General features: G+C 47.1%; 1 protein-coding gene across 1 annotated transcript; it reads left to right on the top strand.

Moving 5' to 3' along the window:
• The first annotated feature begins 1752 nt into the window (after window positions 1-1752).
• On the top strand, window positions 1753-18861 carry LOC119388708 (oviduct-specific glycoprotein). Its single transcript, XM_037656145.2, has 5 exons — window positions 1753-1846; window positions 8080-8185; window positions 10290-10475; window positions 14736-14852; window positions 18640-18861. Exons 1-5 carry the CDS (start codon window positions 1764-1766, stop codon window positions 18784-18786), a joined length of 639 nt encoding a protein of 212 aa, XP_037512073.1. The 5' UTR covers window positions 1753-1763; the 3' UTR covers window positions 18787-18861.
• The last annotated feature ends 3334 nt before the right edge of the window (window positions 18862-22195 follow it).

The raw sequence follows: 22195 nt of genomic DNA, 5'->3' as shown, positions 1-22195 counted from the left end.
CACGGCCAGAAAACACTGCCAATGGGTAGCCGAGGTCCCTGTGAACATGTCAACCGAATATAGCAATACACGCAGCAAGGGATTTACAAATGCGTTTCAAATACAGCTAAAAAATTGCTCGCGCTTCTTTCGCAGTCCAAACTGCGTCACCAAGGGGAGGGCAGAGCCATTGGCTGATTTGAGCCTTCTTGTGCTGCACAGTTATCGTGTACGCCACATACCGGCACTGTGCTCTGCTAGAAAACATGCTATGGAATTACATTAGTGCGCTCATGATCACACCGAAAATGAGCCGATGCGTTTGAGAGAGAAAAAAAAAGAGAAGGTCAGGACAACGTAGCTTCTTGCTGCTCTGTGTTGACTCGGTGTTCATTAAAGTCACGACGCAGTGCTTCACTGCACCAACCCATGATGGTGCTGCCGTCTCTGTCAACAGTAGGTGAGCACGGTGGGGCAGAAAGAAAGCACCCATAGCGAGTTTGCACCAAGAAGCTTGCCACAGTTTATAGTGCAGCGGCTAGAGCCCCGTGTTTCAGGGCAGGGTAGTTCGAGGTTCAATTGCCCAATCAGGTGGCTCGGCCAAAAGTTTTCTTTCAGACTTTCTTTTTTTTTTTCGTGACCTACTCACATGCTCCTTTAACTCGCATAATTTCCATTAAGGAAATGACACAAGTCAATTCTTGGTGGACCAAGGCATAAAACACTTCCAAATTAAAGAGAGAGAGAGAGAGCAAGCAAATGAAACAATGGAAACAGTTTGTAGGATCTTGGAACACAGCATAAAAGAAGGAATGTCAGTATCACAAGGCTGAATAATGAACATAACCAGGAAATTGGTTGAAGAATTTTCTGTTTTGCAGCTTGCTCAAAGACCCCTTAAGGCCACTCAAAATTTCTACTGCACATTTGAAGAAGTAAAACTTAAAACAGTTAAGTGCTCGTCATAGTGGAGCAATGTTAAGATGGTGACCGTCTAGTTGGCAGAAAAGAAGGGTTACTGGAAACCATAAGTGCACTGGTGTAGGCCTTCCCATTGTACAGTTGATTAATGTGGTTACTTAGCACGTCACGGCCAATGTAAGTAACAATACTTTAGTGGCTCCAGTTATTTCCGCAACCTAGTTTTGCATAAGGCTGTTAACACAAATCACATGGTTGTCTCCGACAATTTTACATCGTAACCTGTGCACTCACTTCTTGGAAAATGAATACAGCTAGGCTGAGCATGAATGAGCTGTCACAATAACAGCTGGTGGTATAGAGGAAAGATCTTGAAAGCACGTTGGACAGTGGAAGCTTTTGAGATAAAAGCAGCAAATGAGAACAGCATGCATAATGAAGGACAACAGGCATAATCTACAGAAACAGAGACAGTGAACGTACCAACTTGGCAGTGGCCACGTGGGGGTGGTGAGGTGGCTGCTGCTGTGGGTGGTGGGGGTGGTGGCCAGCATGGTAGTGCAGAGAGTCGCCAAGCGCACCACTCATCAGCTTGTGCGGGGACCAGGGTGTTGCATTGGAAAGTAAACTGTGACACACTCTATAAGCGCTTGACGTCACGGGAATGGGTGAGCGCGGCTGGATGGAGCATTTATGCAAATTGTCCGTGGGAGGGACAGCGATGGCTATGGGCGGAGCTGACATTTCTGCTTAGGTTTTAACCGACCGCAGCTTGCAAAAAAGTACCTATTGAATTCCTTTCGAATACTTTTTGTATCCTTCTGTTTTCGTTTTTTTTATTTAATTAGGAGACGAGGGACTACATGCCGGGCTATCGCTTTGTCGGTCTCATCGACTTCATCGCCGCTACCGGGCTTCTGAGGGCGAACTTAGCAGAACTTGCAGGGTAAGCTAGCTAATATGCCTGCTGGTGCTCTATACTGCTGCGGAACGGTGACTTATTTCCGGCAATTTTTGCCGGCGTTTTTTGCGTTGGAATATTGCGCCTTGGCTACGCATACTGTCATGTTTTCGTGACGGAAAGGCATACTAGTCGGCAGGCCCGTAGCCAGAAATGTTTTTTCGGGGGGAGGGCCCACTTGCTGAAGGCCATCACTGTTTGCGAAAGACACCTATTTTCATTATTTTCGGTAAAACAACCCCGTTCATCAAAATTTCGGGCGAAGAGAGCAAGCCACTAGACCTCCCCCCCCCCCCTCCCAACCCCACTGGCTACGGTTTCTAGTCAAAACAAGCGTCAAGTAGATAATAATACAATAATTTCCTGGGTTTTACGTGCCAAATCCACGACATGATTACGAGGCACACCGTAGTGGAGTGCTTGGGAAATATCGACCACCCGGAGTTCTTTAACGTGCACTGGCGTCGCACTGTACACGAGCATCTAGCATTTCTAAATGCGAACGCCGCGGCCGGTGTCGAACCCGTGACCTTCGAGTCAGCAGTCGAGCACCGTAACCACTTTACCACTGCGGCGGCAAACCGTCGAATATAGCCGGTGCATTTGAAAAAGATCGATTTGGAGTGTGGGAAAGATTAAAGTACTCTGTATTGGAGAGGTGTATACAACTGTCCCTAAAGCAGAGTATTTGATTGTGTTTAGAAAAGAAAAAAAAAAGATGGCTGATCTCTCTGTCATAGGAATCGGTATAACACGAAAGTGAAACGCGTCGTCACGGTCGTAGCAACGGCGCGTCTTTTCATTTCTTTTCGAGCCTGGTGGCGCACATGTCTTCGCCCCGTTATAAAGGGGACGCTCATAGTACCCATCCATCCATCCATCCATCCATCCATCCATCCATCCATCCATCCATCCATCCATCCATCCATCTATCCATCCGTCCATCCATCCATCCATCCATCCATCCATCCATCCATCCATCCATCCATCCATCCATCCATCCATCCGTCCATCCGTCCGTCCGTCCGTCCATCCATTCATCCATCCGTCCATCCGTCCGTCCGTCCATCCGTCCGTCCATCGATCCATCCATCCATCCTTGACGTATTTCCGTGACGGAACTACATCATGAAAGTCTTGGTGGACCTAGGCATAAAACACTTTCGTGTTAAAAGAAAGGTGAGGGATTGACCTGGAGTTACGTACTGTACTATATGGGGGAACGGTAAGGTGTCCGTAACATGGAGTCTTCTTCTTCAGTAAGCTGTCTGTGAAATGGTTCTTTTTTTCCTTAACGCTAGGATATGCAGTGTAGCCTGAAGTAAAATAACATACATTGGAGGTCCGAACACAGTTTTCCACCGCGTTCAATCGTCTTATGCGTCGAGGATTTGTGCCAAACGCCAATGTACCTGAAGCACGCAGCGAGCAGCCGCACCAGCAGCGCTCAAAGTACTCCAACTAAAATGGCGGCAATGCCGCTGTCAGAAACGCGCATGCGCAGATCTTGTGAAAAGCTACAGCCTATTGCTATCACAAACAATTACACACCAATGTATGCCAAGCGATACTTGTCATCGAACACGTCCTTTGCAACTGACCCACCGAACCTTTCGAAAATTTGACGAAAAATCTTCTGTATGCGCCTAACAAAAAAAAATAATAAACCTTCTTATAAGCTATTCCGCCAGCGACAAACGCCTTTTAGTTCAATTTGTTCTCGGCACGTTTTCAATGTCCAATCAACGCGCACAAATGTCATAGTCGGCTACGACCTCAGAATAAGTACAAGCTTCTTCTTTCTGTCCTGTTAGGGGCGAAGCTCCTTTGGGTGTGGGTCTGTCCCTCCTCTGTAGTATGTAGTAGTGGTAGTACTAGTAGGTAGCCACCTCTAGCTCTTGGAGTGTTCACTAGATGGCGCTGTCGTAGCCACTTCTAGTTCTCAGAAAGATCCCTAGATGGCGTGGAGGCTCTCGCTGCGTTGCAGATGCGTGCTCTAGTTCCCCCCCCCCCCCTTCTCGCCTCGCGACGCCTACGCTCCGCGCTCGCTTCGTTGCAGATGCGTGCTCTCCGTTTTTTCGGTCTTTTTTGTGTCTGTCTCTTTCTTTCTCGGTCTTTCTATCTTTTTCTCTCTTACTTCCCTTCCCTCCTCTCTATTTCTTTCCATCTCTCTCTGCGCTCGTTCTCTTGCTCATCCTAGTTATTGCATCCCATGCCGGACAAATCTGCGCAGCACGAGGGCGCGCGCCGTGCGCACGTGTTCGGGGAGCGAAGCAAAAGATGAAGAGGACGAAGAGAGCGCGCGCCGGCCGAGGTATTGTGCTGCACGCGCTCGGCGCAGCTGTGTGTTCGATGGCAGAGGCCGTTCATGATGACGATAGTTTCTTGTCGATGCGGCACGGAGTTTTGCCGAGATTAAACAGTTCCACTGTTGCAATTTCCGCAGTACCTCCCTCCGCTTTCCTCCTCTCCCTCTCTTCGTTATCACTTTCATTCATGTTCGGCTGCGCTACGTTCGGCTGCAGCTGCGCTATTATTGCGATCGCATTTATATAGACACTCCGGGTGCATTCTTGCTGTCGCCGTCGGCGCCGGAGTTGCCGTGAGGTTCCGTATAAAGTCCAAGGGCGATAACATCACCCCGCGCATCGTATGTTCTATGTGCGAGTGAAAGCGTACGAGGGCAGCCGACGATCGCGGCTCGAGCGGAGAGGAAGGGCACCGGCCGTCTTCCGTCGCGCTAGACGTCCTAGTGGAAAGGGGCAGGGGGGAGGCTCCGGCAGGAACTGCGTAGTACTTTGACCGGCCGGGTGCGGTCGCGCGCGTCCTTTCTGTGACTGGAATTAGCAGACGACTCATAACTTTGTACGCGCAGTGTTCTTACCGCTCAGTTTATGTTGAAGTGATAGACAACACGAAGGTCGCTTCGCTTGCTGCAGCGGCCGCGTTTCTTACCCCAGCGTTTCGCTGAGTTACGCCTGGTCGCATGCTTAAAAGAGTGAGCTGCTAGCCTTACTTCGTACAACATTCCAGTTTGTTGCTATCGCATTTATTGATTTGCTCTGGCTGCGAAACTGGGACTATTTCATTCGCTCGGTCATACCGATGAGGCGAAGCGCTCGAACGGCCTCTTATGAGCTGCGTTCAAAAAATAAAAACAAAACAAAACAAAGAACAAAGCAAAAAAAAAAAACAGTAGCTGGTTGTAGCTTGAACTTCTCGCCAACAGAAGATGCTTGCCCGCCAGGGCAACCTTATGCTTTCGCCTGGCGGCAAGAGCGTCGTGCGCGCAAACACTTAACGTTACTGGCGTAGAACTTCAAGCACACAATTGTCTGAACCAGAAGAAATAATGAATTTCAAGCTACAAACGGCTACTGTTTTCAGTTTTTTTTTTATTCTTCAGGGCAATATATCAGAAGAACGACCACCCTGTCTGCTATTCGTTGTTGGGAGTGTCGCTTCACGTTTAAGCCTGATCAGCGTGGCCAGAGCTTTTTTTCTTTTATAAGGCAGTGTAACGTAATCGAAAATTTATGCGTGGCAATGAAATGTTGAGACGGAATATAGTTTGCGTCACATAACTAGTAGCAGGAAAGGAAAAAAGCGGATGTCATGTCTGACAATATATACAGACTCGGAGACATCCTTGCAGTTGCAGTCGTTATAGGTCTGCGTTTCCGAAGAAATGAAGGATGCAGTAGACGCCCACCCTCTGCGTATAAACGCCGAAGTGGCTCCAAATTGACTCTTCTGGACTAAGGCTGCCGGGAGAAAACGAAAGAAAAGGAAAGCTCAAGAATATCCTCGGCTGCAAAAGGTTCTCGCAGGATGCCGTCTTTAACATTGATACCTAACAGCCGGAGCGAGTGGCGCGCAGAAAAGAATGATGATTCGAAATCGCACCATTATGTCCGGCACTGAATGCTAAGCGGATAATTGTGGGGCGGCCGCCGGTGTCTCGATCGCGGATAAATTATGAAACGTCTTTCGCGGCACGTTTTTACCATAAACGGAGACGCCCCAAGCACGGATCGCGTTCGCATGCAGAATTAATTTCTTTCGGGGCGACGCCTATAACTTGCTCGGCGTGTAACGTGAACACACTGCGAAGAACACCGGCTTGTGTATGCGTACAACGTTATTCATTTCCAGGTGTAATTGTACACGCGAGTGAGGGCTTGGTCGTCATGTACGCACTGTCGTGCTCTCGGATATAAAATACGAAACGTGTATGCTATAGCTCTGGGCGTCACTGGTCACTGGCGTCACGGGTCTTTAACTGCGTGTTATTGATGATAAACTTCTCGTCGAATAGCTCGCCCTCATTAACTAATTCAACTAGTTTCGATATGTCGAAGGAGCGATAAAAAGCGCGAAAGGACCGGTTAATGCGGACTCGCAGGCGTCGATGACCAGCCGCGGTATTAGGAGCGTCTGTTTTAGTATTATCTTTTTATTTCTCGCTCCTCTTACGTGAGAGTACGTTGTCTCGATAAAGTAATGCTTAACATCTCAGAATCACTGTGTACGTTGAAGCCTTAAAGCTTCAGTGTCGTGCGCATTTGCGTAACGTATAGGCGAATACCACAGTACCGCTGATCTATCACCTCATATAGACAAAAAAGGGAAGCAACCTGGAGTCAATAATACTTCACTTAGGCGTCTGGTATTGTGGCACTCACACGTCCGCGTCCATGTGCCCTGGTTGTATTCCTTGGGTTAGCTCTGTGTTTAGCGCTGCCGAAGCGGACCTCGGAAGCCACGTAGAAAGAAGCGCGTGGTTCAGATCTACTCCGCCAGGTGCCGCAACGACCCCAGCTGCTCGCAAGAAAACCGTCTGCTCTTTCGATGAACTGATTAAATTTTTCTTAATTACCCGGACAGTTATTTGGCCTTTATTTTAACTAAATTCACTCTCCGATATCATATGCATCCAATATAACTCTATACTTGAACCAGATGCCTTCAATTTCGAACCACTTTTGTTTTTTAAAACAAATTTTCTGAATATTCGGAATACCGGAAGTGAGTGCTCGACCGGAAGTGCTTGGAAGAGGAGCAAGAGTGTCACTCGTTGCTCGTGCCATCAATAAAAGAACCAGGAGCATAACAAGAGTGTACGTTAGTACACTGAAGGGGCAATTCTTTCAATCAACCCACTAAATCATCAGCGGCCGTAGTGTCGTGTCTAACCTTCGAAGTCTGATGCGAGTGGTGAAAAAAAAATCGATCGAATATTACTTGGTAGTCTAATACGAAATTCGACAAGCTTGCGTGTTCGTATTAAAAAAAAAGTAGCAGTATGGAAAAAGTTGTACCACAATTTCGCTAACGTACGAAGTAGTATATCGTTATCTTCAGTAAAATTTAGGAAGAGTTTTATGAATTGAACAACGTGAAGCCCTGTTCTACGGTGTATACATAAAATCGTTTGACACTGAAGCGAAGCGTCTTTCACGACATGTCTCGGCAGAGCATTGAGTACCACAACTGAGCGAGCCATGAGCCGTGTGGCTTCAGGCCACTATAGGTGCGCGACATACCGTATTTGTACGATTCTAGCGCGCACCCAATTGTAAAGCGCCGATAATTTGAATTAGGAAAAAAAAAACTTGATGCCGATTTCTTCCTCGAGCCCGATTTGAGGACTAATTATAGGAAAGTGCGGATTAGGATCGTGCAAATACGGTAACATTGCTATCATGGTGAAGCAGTGACTACTGGTCTTAAGGTGCACAGAGATTTAAACGATCCGCAGTGCACATAATTAACTAAACGTGACGTGCCCTTTTTGCTCGCGAACAACTATTACTAAAACACTTTATATGAAGCTGACGATGTGTCATGTCACAGAAAGTGCCGTTATCAGTGAAAATGAATCTTGTTTTTCATGGAAGCGACGTAAGTGCATCTGCAGCATCTTGGACAATAGATAGTATTCAGGTACGCTGCTGACGCTGCTTTTCAGAGTGCTGTAAGATAGCATGGTGGCCAAGATGGCTTTAGTGCACCATTTTATCGCGCACGTTGTTTTTATTTTCGGCAGTTGCCGTCGTTCACCATGATTATCAATTATCGATGTTTCGGTTGTCACTGGAAGTGCCTGTCGCGCACTCACGCTTCACGTTTGCTCAGCTTCTCAGCGCGCTAGTACCCCGAGATCGCTGCCGCCGTGATTACATTAAGTACAAATGAATTGCACATACGTACCGCAGGTCAGTGCACAAGGTATTTCTGCGCAACGACCCACGCCATGTGCACACCATCGGCACCTCGGTTCCGAATCCATTTGCGTCGGCCAACCGCAAGTCCTATTCCATGGTGAGTGCGCATGTCAACCACGATATAATAATACTTGTGGGGGTTTTACGTCCCAAAATCACGATAAACGTATGAATATAAATAAAAATGTTGCGCCGCCGGCAGTTGAACTATGGGCATCTATGGTCGGTTCAAACCAGATTTGTTCCAACCTATAGTCGGATACGACTTACGGATTCCGGAGAGGCCCCGCCCAGATGACCGAAGAGCGCCAGCCGATCGCTTCCGCGACTACAGAAATAGTCCAGCTCATACACTCGGTAATGTTCTCCGAAGGCGGGGTTGCCAGCCGCCCGGCTCATGACGTAAGTCCGGAGTGCGCGCCGATTGGGGTAGGCTTGTATACATCCGCGTTTGAGGAGGAAATACCGCAGAATAAATACAAGCTCTGCCTGCAAAACCGCGGCGCTCTTGTCAATCACATAAGAGAGTCGTGCAGGCTGGTTTTTTTTTTTCGAAACATAATGGTTTTTTGTCTGCTTATGCAAACACCATGCTTATAAAAACCTAAATGTTCGCCATTCCTATTTAAATTATGATCTTTGGCTAAGCAGTGACGTCAGAATCTTACATTAAATTTTGCCAGGATGTTCAAGTTTTCGTCTTGAAACCAGCGACACGAATATGTGTCTGTACGGGTAGACTAATAATAATATCTGGGGTTTAACGTCCCAAAACCACGATATGATTATGAGAGACGCCGTAGTGGAGGGCTCCGGAAATTTCGACCGCCTGGGGTTCTTTAACGTGCACCTAAATCTAAGTACACGGGCCTCAAACATTTTCGCCTCCATCGAAAATGCAGCCGCCGTGGCCGGGATTCGATCCCGCGACCTTCGGGTCAGCAGTCGAGCGCCATAACCACTAGACCACCGTGGCGGGGCTGACGTCATGGAAGTTATAAAGTGCGATATTATAGAACGTTTATGCAAATTCTATCTGGGTGGGACAGCGCACACAGTGAGTGGAGCTTGTATTTATTTTCAGGTTGTAGTGGACTGTAGTATTGACGCCCGATGGTCTAACCACTATGCCAAAGAAACTTGCCTCATCAGGAGTAATACAACACCTTTGGGAATGTCCTGCGTGTGAGCACCCTTTGCGCGTATTCCACAACGCTGATGGTTTCCCCAATAATTTCCTTCGTGCCACCCAGCGCGTTGGCGTGTTTTCACGACGAGGACGGACGACCGTCGGGTCATTTACGCTACCCGTACTGACAGTGATATATAGCTGACACTCGACAATTCCCGTCGCAATATTATGCGGGGCCATGGCAACTCGCGCAAACGGGAAGCATAATTAACCCCGTTATCTGTGTACCGACTGTACGCTGCTTTCAATGTTTATTGCCGTTATGTCTGCGAAGATGGCTGTTAAGCTTCCTGTAAACATGCGAACCACTCCTCTGGGCGCAGTTCTGCGTGACTGCTATTTCCGACCAGACGGGAGTGCAGCCTTATCACCGCTTAATGCCGCAGACGCATCGCCTGAACTCTGTATCGGAATAAAAGCGTGCAAAAATAGTTCTCCGTTTCAATAATATATCGGCTTTTACGTGCCAAAACAAAAGTGGGGTTGACTGAAACTACGATATGATTATGACGCATCATCACACCGTAGGGGAGGGCTCCGGGAATTTCGGCCATCTGGTGTTCTTCAACGCGCACTGACATCGCACAGTCCATGCATCTAGCATTTCGCCTTCATCGAGATGCGACCGCTGTGGCCGAGATCGAACCCGAGACATTAGGGGTCAACAGCCAGAACACCGTAACCACTGTACCAACGAGACGGACGCTGTTAAAAGCGTGCGTGGGAAGTTATAACAAAGGCACTCGCACCGGCTGCAAATCGCCCGTGCATTCGCACTGCCGGATGGGGTCACTGTTCTTTCAAACACACGTCCTGTTGATTAGTAGTACTACCGCTGCAAATGTGCTGATAACGTCACTGTTACGACATATTCTAGTTTTCAAGCGCACCGTTCCCTTGCAAAGGCGCAAGAACGCTTTCTCGTAGCTTTCGGCTGTTACAGATTATGTCGACTATCATCCTCGACGATTTCTGTCTAAGCATTTATCTTTCATCTTTTTCTTCTCAGGAAAATGCGATGCGGCTGGCCGATAGCTTGAGGCTGGTGTATCCCGACCGCGATCACGTCTGCCTGAGCGTGTCGCTGGCCGTGTACAAGTTCAACGTCTTCAACCTGGACGACACCAACTCTTCCACCTCTCCAGGCGTCGGATCGTTGGCGTCTTACGTTAACACGGAATTCTCCTACTCTGAGGTGTCCGCTTATTCCACTGGTTTCGCGAATAACTGTGAGAGATGGGCGCTCTCAGAAAAAAAAGTGTGTGTTACTCTTTTCGGCGAGTCCTGACTAGCCACGTACTCATATGGCTCTCTTTAAAGAGACACGTTAACTTCCTTTTGGGTCCCGCGACTCTCCGACAAGAGTATAATAATCTCTAAAGAGAGTTCACATGCTCTTTAAACGGAGTCATATACGTGGCTAGTCAGGTGTTGCGCAAGAAAGTCAAAAGACTTTATAAAGGGATATATATATATATATATATATATATATATATATATATATATATATATATATATATATATATATATATATATATATATATATAGGGTTTGTTTCTCCGGATCCAGTGCTTCGTAAGCGTTCATAACTGAAGTATCTCGACAAGCAGCTAGCAAAGAACGAACAAAGCGTTATTCAAAGAAGTGCTTTTTATAGTGGATTTTCGGATGACGTCACCACAGACGCTGCTGGGTTATCGTGAGATGTGGCTGGCGAATATCACCGCGATCAGCACGTAGCAGCGGCGCATATGTTGATACACAACAATAACAACGGACGAACGGACGAAAAATGTTCAGTCCTTCCAACGTTTCGGCCGGGGTCCGGCCTTCGTCATGGAATGCAAGGCATAGCTAAAAATGCGCTTCTTGTATACAGGGGTATGACAGGGTGCCGCATACAAACGCGTAACTATTATCATCATAGCTATCGCGTATATCTGGCAACTAAAGCTGAACATAGGTACGATGTGTTTGTAACGTGAATGTATCAATAAACGCGTAGAAGACAAATTTTGCAACGATGAAATGCGGAGTGTGTGCAGCAACAGGATCACTATTCACATGTATAGGCATGGAAACTAACGTATTAATCGGTAAAAATTAGGTTACGTTTTTCCTCCAAGTTGGTCGAAAACTTGACCTACCGAGTTTTTTCGTTGAACCAATGCGGCCGAAATACGAAAGAATCACTTTGAAATCGTGACACGCTGAGTTTCATGCGCAGAGATTTGGGGGCGAAAAAAAAAAAATGAACTTGAGTGTGGTTAGAAAAAAAGAATGATCACAGACGATTAATATCTACACAATAATAATATCTGGAGTTTAACGTCCCAAAACCACGATATGATTATGAGAGACGCCGTAGTGGAGGACTCCGGAAATTTCCACCACCTGGGGTTCTTTAACGTGCACCTAAATCTAAGTACACGGGCCTCAAACATTTTCGCCTCCACCGAAAATGAAGCCGCCGCGGCCGGGATTTGATTCCGCGAACTTCGGATCAGCAGTCAAGCGCCATAACCACTAGACCACCCTGGCGGGGTGATTAATATCTATACAGTTGAACGCAACATTTTTAATACTAGACATGCGTTTACGAGAATCAGAAATTCAGTCACGTAGACATAAATCGGCATATGGAAAAACGTGGAAGCAACATGTACAAATGATGTTTCACTCACACACATATACGAATAATTTGTCACAAACAACTGGTTATACTTATGCACATATATTTACATAGCATCGCTGCCCACGATGACCAACGCGTAAGACTACCAAAACCAGGCAGTCCGAAAGAGAAGTTTCAAGCGTATTTCACAGACGTGGAAGTGTTTAAAACAAATGGTAAAGATTTTAGTGTACTAAAAATTCGCAGGGCCCTTTATGGTTTCACTTAAGACGACTCGAAGGTGAAAGCCATCTTTATTTTTTCGCTCAGTCGATGTATCGATCCTGCCCCGCCACCCATCGAAAGCTTTCCGCACCTAACGTGGTTTTGCACTGCCTCCATGATCGTCCCACCTTTGGCCAAGTGATGACGTCGTCGTGTGACGCCACGTGATGTGACGTCATGATGACGGCACAAATTATAAAGATCTCTGGCGTCGCGATGACGTCATCACGTGATGATAATTTTTTTTGTATTACTCGTGTTGACGCCGGTCAATTTTCGCCCCGCCACTGTAGTCTATAGGCTATGGCGCGCTCGACTGCTGACCCGAAGGTCGTGGGATCGAATCCCGGCCGCGGCGGCTGCATTTTCGATGGAGGCGAAAATGTTTAAGTCTCGTGTACTTAGATTTAGGTTGCATGTTAAAGAACCCCAGGTGGTCGAAATGTCCGGAGCCCTCCAGTACGGCGTCCCTCATAATCATATCGTGATTTTGGGACGTTAAACCCCAGATATTATTATTACAGCGGGTCTATTTTCGCGTTTGATGAGGCATGTAAGGCTGTCGCCTTGAAATACAGTAACGATTTAGAGTAGAACGTACTGTGTTTAGAAAAAATTATTATGACAGACGGTTAACATCAATTACAATTCAACGTAACATTTGCTTGCTAGACATACGTTTACGAGAATGACAAAACAGGCTTCAGTTACATGAAAACAAAACATGAAATGACGCGGAGGCAACACGTACAATCGATGTTTCACACACGTATATACACACGCATACAAATTTGTCACAAGAAGATGGATATACATATGTACAGTACATTACATGGCAAACAAAAAGCCCAAATAAAACGTAAATATGTACACTTCTTTTCATTCACGCTCTTATTGAAAAATGGCAAAATATCCAAGGCTTTTATTGAAAAATTGCAAATGCAGCGCTAGAAGCATGGTACACAAGGAGGTAAGGACACGAACAAGCGCTACTACTGTCCTTACCTTTCTTTGTGTTTGCGTTTCCGTTCTTGCGATCTTTATTTTTCCTGGAGTCAAACCAGCTGGACCAGCTTACTAAACTTCTACAGTTAATTTTCTCTTTTATTAATAAACCTATATGATGGTGTAATAAACGACAGTAAAGTTTTCAAAGTACATTGTGACTTTTCAGTTTAAACTGATTCATTGATTCACTTAAGTGTCCCTTTAGCGAAGGGAGCGTGGAGAGGTCGTCCTGAGTGTTCGATTCGCCCGTTACTCCCTCTGGAGTGGAAGCTCTCGCAACGCCTTGCCAGCAAAAGTGAAGCCAGCTTTTGCCCACCAAAGAGCTCGGAAACACGCTCTTTTCTGGTGGTGCCTGCTTAGAGATCAAAAGGCTTTGATCTGTTAGTGTAAATGCTACGTTAAATATAAGTAAAAGATCGTTGTTGCCGACAAAAGCAACCCGTCGAGAGGCGTATTGGCGATTGATCTCCAATAAAATTTACCATGGCTTTGAGGCTCATTTGCGAAAACTAGTATCACAATGACACACTTGAAGCAGTATCTGACCCGTAAAAGCTGCCATATTAAACTCGTCTGGCGTGCGAGGAAGACACGCGCATTCCTTGGCCAGACGTCGATGGTTCATCGTGCCCCTACTAAGATGGCGGGCGCAGCCGCCAACTTTTGGTGGGCACGGCTTCACTCTTGCGCAATAATCGCCACTCCAGCAATTTATTTTCAACCTCCTTAGTTACTCCATGCCGGGAAAGGGGTTTCAGGGAACGACACAGATAGGGTTGGTTCACTACTGTAAACTATTTTACGGATGCGCGTGCATTTAAGTGTCGCCATCTTGCGCTGCTAACGCTGCCTTCTTGTACGCGTAAAAACCCACAGCGACCCTTATGCATTCGTCTAAGATGAGTCGAAAGCGAAAGCCATCTTTTTCTCCTCAGTCGTTGTATCGATCATGCTACGCCCCCCTCCGAAAGCTTTCTGCACTTAACGTGCTTTTGCCCTGCCTCCAAGATCGGAGGAATTGCAAGCTTTCTGCACCGCACCTGGTTTTGCACTGCCTCCGTGATCAGGGCACCGTTGACCAAGCGATGATGTTATGAAATGACGTCATTTCATGACGCCACAAATTATGGCGATCTGTGACGTCACGATGACGTCAGATGGTGACGTCAACACGTGATGACGATCTTTTGCATCGCTCACGTTGATGCAAACGGTCAATTTTCGCCTTTGATGAGGCATCTAAGGCCATAATGATGAGGCCCTAATAACTTAATGAACGGCATTACAGTCTACTCATACGCATGAAAACGGCTGCATATGGATGGATTCTTACGAACTCGTGAGTTTGACGTCACGACCCACAAAAGTCGGAAACCATACGTGTATACGAGCACAAGATGGCGGAATCCATGCATCGAGTGGAAAACCACCTATAGCTAAAGATAAAAATGCTCTAATGTCTGCTAAACCTGATGACACCAATGATAAGGCTAGAGCGTTTATTAAAGTCTCGTTTTCTCTATTCTTTTATTTCTCGTCCTTGCCTAGCTTTGTGAGGAGTACAGAGATCCACACCGGCACTTCGACGACGCCACTCTGTCGACGTACGTGCACGTGGGCAAGGCTTGGCTCGGTTTCGATGACGACACGTCGATGGAGATAAAGGTATAAGTTGGTTACGCAGTGGTTGACTGCGCTCGTGTGTGCAAGAAGTCACAGAAGATACTTGGCTTCAGTAAGAACTTCATTAGGACTAGTTTGTACATATTTAGAACTGAGGATGAGACAGCGCGAATCACTGGCGTAGTCAGGGAGGGTAGAACCCTCCCCCCACCCTTTCTTCCGATGTTTTAAAATTCGCATATGTATATACACACGCACGAACATACGTAAAAGAGTTTTAGTACTGGAGGCCCCAAGCCGCTTGCGTACGCACGCTCTTGTGTTCCTTTGTACTCCCAGCCGCACCCACAGAGAATACAAAGGAACGCAAGAGCTTACGTACGCAACTTTCATATTTGCTAGATACGAAAGAACACAACCACGAGAAAAGACACGGGACAGAGCGCTGTCCTTTCTCGTGACTGTGTTCTCTCGTGCCTTAAAGCTATTATGAACGTACACCAACTCACCCAACAAAAAGTTCTCTTATGTACGCAAGCCGCTGTAGCGCCCTGGCATTAAAACTCTAAAAGGTTGTTTACCCTGCCCCCCCCCCCTTTCTCCCCCGAAAAAATTTTCTGACTACGGCCCTGACGCGAATAGAACCAATACACAAAGGAACGCATTCCATATCAGCGATTGTTCTGTCGTATTTATTCATTTGTGTCGTTGTTCCAGTCGCGGTTGGTCTCTGTGGTACAGTGGTTACGGTGCTCGGCTGCTGACCCATAGGTCACAGGTTCGATCCCGGCCGAGGCACTCGTATTTCGATGGATACGAACTGCTTCACTTTTCGTTGTGACTGCGTTATCTTGCTCCGCGCATTTTTGGGCTCTCGACGTTCTTTGTTCAAGCGAGGCAAAGGTCGACAGGACTGAGGAACAAATTGTCGTACTTTCTTTTTGATGCCTGCAGCTCTATCTTGTTTTCACTGCGCTTGCTTCCTTTTTGCCTTCACTTCGGTGATGACTGCGGGATGATTGCAGCAGTGGAACACAAAAGGTTTGGCCATTCTTATCGGCTTTCAAGATCAAGCCTCGTGTGAGCAAGGATGTGACTCGTCGTATACGTGACGCGGAAACGTTCTCCGTGACCTTCGTACTTTATCTGAGCGGGGAGGATTACACTGGATGGTGGCAACACGGTACTCAGTGCGACATGTGATTTCCTACTACATTTACTGTAGCCGTAAATGTGCGCATTTGCAGCGAATGGTGGATGAAGACTTCCAGCTCCCCCCCCCCCCCTTTTTTAAGCGGTGGGTTAGCGGGGGGGGGGGTAGTAGGAACACAATACGTTGATGGGCTATTTCTCTATTTTATTTTATTTTACCTTCAGCGCCTTACATCATTGTAGAATGGAAGGGCAAAGAACGAACAATAAAAACAAGCCAAAACGCTTAGGGAATACAGGAAATTTGAAATACAAATCATGCGGATAATAAAATATATTGTCTTCGAGGAATGTGTCAGGGTTAGTGATCCTGGCGATTGATGCGAACAGAGTATTCCAGTTTTCGGAAGGAAAGAGATTTCTATGTCATTTTCATGGTTGGGGTGGCGTCTTTTGCGCAGTACGTTAACACACAAAGCTGGGTTTAACTAAAAAAGGCCTATCAGAGTGCCGTGGCGTTTGACTTTTCATTTAAAAGCATGTTTTTCTCCTTTTCTTTTGAAGTTTTCATTCATAGACGTAAACCAAACCACTGACCTCCATTAAAAAGGCTGGACGGCGCATCCCCGCTCTGCGAGGCGAGCGCTTGTGAAGCCACCGGAAGGTTCCCTGTTTGTCCCGGAAGTTGGCGTCTCCTGTACGTCTTAGTCGCGCAATTCAAATATTCTCGGGTGGCAGCTGTTGTTATGATCGTTTTTCTCTTTCTTTTCAATCTCTCGTTTCATACACGCCTAACTTTAGACGCCGACTAACGCTACACGAAAGATGACAGACGCCGTGCCGACACCGTCCAAATACGGCGGAGTGCTGCAACGTACAAAATGCGTAAAAAGTAATACAACTTTGAGGTACTTACGCGTGAAATGTCTTCCCTGACGACTGTTCCGGTCGATTCGTACAGTTTACTGCGCCACAGGCAGGCATTTCTTTAAAAAAGAAGAGAAAAGCTCTCGCGCCGGCAGCAATTGACTAGTGATGGCGGTGGCTTCCGGGACAAAAACGGCTGCTTCCGGTGGCTTCACGCCCGCGTGCTCGATGCAGAGAAGGGTATATATGGCTCTGGCTCGATGCGCCATCCAGCTCCTCCTAGTGGATATCGGTGAACCAAACTGCTAGTAGAAAAAACACGTGCAGGGCTACTGGCGTTGGCCTATCACAGCTGCGTTTACACAATGCACACGCAGTGGCGGTGAACCGCAACTAGCCTGACACTTGTAGAGCTACAGTCAGTCTCGGATGTCTCGTTCGTTGAGTGAGGCAGCCGGGTAGCGCGGCGATATCTTTTTCCGAACCGGGCCGTACTCGTGCTTGACCCAGTGTCACACTTGGGGGTGAGTGCGGGCGTCACACTTGACTTGGACTCGGTCACGCGCGAACCGCGTTGAATATGCATACGAGACACCCGAGAAATGAAACGATCTTGAACTGCAGAGAGAGAAGCGGCAGCTGCGGCTCTCGTGAAACGCGAACATGAGAGACGAAAAGGAAGGGATGCGTGTTTTTATTGGACCCTTGAACAACCTCTAAAAAGTACTAAGAACGAGCGCGTTATTCTCTTCTGGCGGTTCCCGTCTTTTCGGCACAATTCGTGACGCCAGCAGTGTGTTCACGTGACGTCACGAGAAAGAACTGTGGAGGAGTTAAGCATGTAGAGAAGGGTGTTTCAGCTCCACTAACAAGAAGCCTGGGGAGGGGTGAAACATGCAGTGTGCGCCAGTGTTTACCACAGCGAAATCTTTACTTTTTACTGCTTTACTCGCCACCGGTTTACTATCGCACTCCCCCCCCCCCCAAAAACCCCCCCCCCAAATTTTCAATTTTACTTACGTATATATATACATATATATATATATATATATATATATATATATATATATATATATATATATATATATATATATATATACGCACACATGCAAACGCACGCGCTAACATACATAAAGTATGGTTGAACCCCCTCCCCCCCCACGAAAAAAATTTCTGGCTACGCCCCTGGGTTGACCCCTCTAAGAGCTGAGGAGAAGCCGGTGCATTGTTTTTGCGCTAACATCTAATTATATCATGTCAGTAAAAAACAGATAAAAACAAAGGCATGCAGACGGAAGGCCTTTTAAATTTATTGCAATGAGAACGTACCTCAGTCCGCCATGGTTGATCAATGGTTACGGAGCTCAGCTGCTGACCCGAAGGTCGCGAGATCGAATGCCAACCGCGGCGGCCGCATTCCCATGGATGCAGAGTGCCAGATGTAGGCCCGTGTGCTTAGATTTAAGTGCACGTTAAGGAACCCCAGGTGGTCGAAATTCCCGGAGCCCTCCACTACGGCGTCTCTCATAATCATATCGTGGTTTTGGGACGTTAAACGCCAACAATTATGATCTTACACAGTATTAGATTGATGCTTACATCACGCTAGATAAACTGTAGCACTCTTAATAGGCTTCCTGACGGGGGCGGAGCAGGCGGTTGCTTACATTGAAGGACGTCTACAATGGATAGCTTCTCGATCGCTTGTCGCTCTGATAAGTGTAGCGCGAACTTGCGCCGTCAGCAAGTGTATCGTTGCCATCGCCGCCTTTACGTAACGTCGTATGCGTTGTGTATTTCGATGACGCAGATTGACAAGCTGTCTCGAAAGCACCACGTCGGTTGCCTGCTGGCCGACAACATCGACTTGGACGACTTCCGGAATGTCTGCAAGAAGGGCGACTTCCCAAGGCTGCGCTTTCTTAAGCGAGCCGTGCTGAGCACAGAGCGCCTATAGTATAATTCCATCCTTCCCACTTCCAGTCACGTGACTAGTGTCACTGGACTGCGGAGAATGTAGTAAATATAAGAGCCATGATGACTATATAATATTCATTTATGCGAAGAAGAGGGAAACAGATCACAGGGTCCCTTATGCCTTCGCCTAAGGTGACTCGAAGGCGAAAGCCATCTTCTTCTTCTCACTCGATGTATTGATCCTCCCTCGCCCCCCTCCGAACGCTTTCTGCACCTAACGCGGTTTTGCATTGCCTCCAGGATCGGAAGACATTGCAGGCTTTCTGCGCCTCACCTGCTTTTGCACTGCCCCCGAGATCGGCCCACCTCTGACCAACGATGTCATCTGAGGACGTCATCACGCGCGGTCACGTTGTGACGTGATAGTGACGTCGCGAGACATCACAAAATTTGGCGTTCTGTTGATGTCATGATGACGTCATATGGGGACGTCATCACGTGATGATGATTTCTTGCATCACTCGTGCTGACGCCGCCGACGCCGACGGTAAATTTTCGCGTTTGAATATGTGCAGGAGCGGTGCAGCGCTAGTTTACGATTTTTCCGAACCATCTCAGCTGCGGTTCCGATTGGTTGGTGCAGATGTGCGGGCGTGAAGTACCAATACAGAAGACGACGCTTGTACAAAACGACGTAGCTTTTTTAACGCGACAGCGTTAAAAGCTCGTTGATGATGATATCTGGGGTTTAACGTCCCAAAACCACGATATGATTATGAGAGACGCCGTAGTGGATGGCTCCGGAAATTTCAACCACCTGGGGTTCTTTAACGTGCACCTAAATCTAAGTACACGGGCCTCAAACATTTTCGCCTCCATCGAAAATGCAGCCGCCGCGGCCGGGATTCGATCCCGCGACCTTCGGGTCAGCAGTCGAGCGCCATAACCACTAGACCACCGTGGCGGGGCTTAAAAGCTCGTTTCGCAGAAAGTTCGGTGTCGGTGTCGTTGGTTGTGGGCGAAAAATCACCGTCTTTTCCGTGACCGAAAAATCGAGAAAGATGCAAATAAAATAAATAATAAAAATCTTAGGCTCGAGTGAGAATGGAACCCAGGCCCTCTGCCTGGCAAGCAGGTGTCCTACCACAGAGCCCCGCTATTGCTCGAAACTCATTCGGAAGAAAACACTATATGAATGTCATGTAGGGGGAAGAGTCTCCTTAATGCATGTAATATTGTGTGGCAGAAGCGTAGAATCGCGCCAGGGGTAAAAACATGCGAGTTGCGCGACGAGTGCGTGTTTTAAAGGCCCACCTATTACAAAGCGCTCAGGCATATTTAATCATCATCAGCAGCAAAAGCGTCAACAAAATGAGCAGCTGCATAGGTTCGCGTGTTGCCTTACGGACAACTAAGGAGCCCTTCGCTGATTCGCAAAAGGAATAATTATGGCGTAGTGGGCACTGCGCAACTGCACTTACAGTATAGGTATTCTATGATAGGCGAATTTGACTACTAACCCCCCCCCCCCCCCCTCCCCTAAGGCTACGCCAATGGCTCGAAGGTTTCGATACATTCAGGTGCGGCCTGCGCCAAGCGATAACACGAGCTAGACCCGGTCGCAAAAAAAAAAAAAAAAAAAAAAAACCAAGTACACGTGTCAGAATGTTCTATGCGCAAGGTGAAACGAGCCAATAACAGGGCGGTATAGGCTGCATAAACATTTTAGAAAGGAAGCGAATAAGCTCGCCCGTAAAGGCAATGATCGGCTTGCAGCTGTTCCATTAGTAAGGGGAAAAGAGAAAAGAAAGAAAGAAACCGCGGATCAAAGGGAGATTGGACCTGTCATGAAGGCGCAGTGAAGAAATTGCAGTTTTGAGGTAATTTGAAACGGAGCGCTTCCTCTCGACTACGTTTATCATGCATTGTGCGGATCTCATCGTGGATTGTGCATTGTGCGGCACGAGCTCGGTATTGTTTTCCATTGTGCTTGGGGTCCCATTACACAGATCGCTGTCCGTCGGCAAAATATCCGCCAAAGAAAATTTCGCGGTTCAAAAACTCAAATCTATTGTTCGAAATCGGCGCGCCGGTACAAAAGGAAACCCTTAAATCAGTCATTTAACTCGAACGAGAATGCGAACGCTCCGAAAAATGAGTCGAGATAGCTCGAAATAATTGACAGAGCTCATACACGACGAGGAACAATGCGGATAGCTTGCTTTTTTGAGAAAAACGGAAACCGCTTCGCGACTGGCAAAACGTCGTTCGCTCAGAAACGAATATTTCATAGTTGTTGACTTCACTTTGTCACGAGTATGCTTTTGTCAGTGCCGAAAGTGAGTATTTTTTAAAACTCGAACAATGCTTGCTGAATCGACGAGGAGCGCTCGAAGCTTCCTAAAATTAAAAACTCTTCATTCCTTATCGTCATTAGAGGACACTGCAGACAAAACGCTCACTGTATGCCAGACAGCCGACTCAGTAACGCATTCACGTTGTTATAACATTTTTCAAGCGAAGCTTGAATGATCTCAGAAGCGTCGTTGGCATTGTAGGTGTGGGCGAAAGAAAACAACGAAACAAATAAAAAACACCCGGCATCCGCGAGCGCAATCAAATGCGGCCCTAGAAAGCGCGCCGACCACCTGCGTGTTTGTATGCACCATTTTCCAATAATTGATGCTTTATCGATCGTTGGCTTGGTCGCCGACCAGGCGTTTCTAATATGACAATCTGTTTTTTTTTTATGTAGGCTGCTTGTAATTTTACATTGCCATAATTAATCGTTGGCTGGATATGAACGCATATATCTGTGTTTTTACATGCCAAAACCACGATGTGATTATGAGGCACGCCGTAATGGAGGGCTCCGCAAATTTCGACCATCTGGTGTCCTTTAAAGTGTACTGACATCGCACAGTACACGAGCCTGTCGCGTTCCGCCTCCATCAAAATGCGACCGCCGCGGACGGGATCGAACCCGCGGCCTACGGATCAGCAGCCGAGCACCGTTCAGATATGAACGCATGACCGTCGTTGTTGGCTGTAGCAACTGAAGTGCTGCACTGTTAAGCACGTGTGTAAAGGTCCAGTTCATGGCATGGAGGAAGGAAACAATTAGGAGGGAGCATTGCGAAATGCAAAAGAAAGAAAGAAAGAAAGAAAGAAAGAAAGAAAGAAAGAAAGAAAGAAAGAAAGAAAGAAAGAAAGAAAGATTACCGAAGATTAGGATACTGCCTAATGCGAATTCTGAGCGCAGCTTCGTGTTCGGGCAGAACCAACTGTGTTTGAAGTTATGTCTTTTCGCAGTTGTATATTGCCACAGAAACTACTAGCGCTCGAGTGATACACGTTCGCTCTCTTTCGTCCTCGTTCGCTCTATCGGTTACGCCGACGCCAACGGCAACGCCGCTCAACGCAGGAACGGGCGCCTAAGAGCTGCGCGG

This window comes from Rhipicephalus sanguineus, chromosome 4 (assembly GCF_013339695.2).
Source record: "Rhipicephalus sanguineus isolate Rsan-2018 chromosome 4, BIME_Rsan_1.4, whole genome shotgun sequence".
Taxonomy (NCBI): Eukaryota; Metazoa; Arthropoda; class Arachnida; order Ixodida; family Ixodidae; genus Rhipicephalus; species Rhipicephalus sanguineus.
This window is presented reverse-complemented; position numbering and strand designations above follow the sequence as displayed.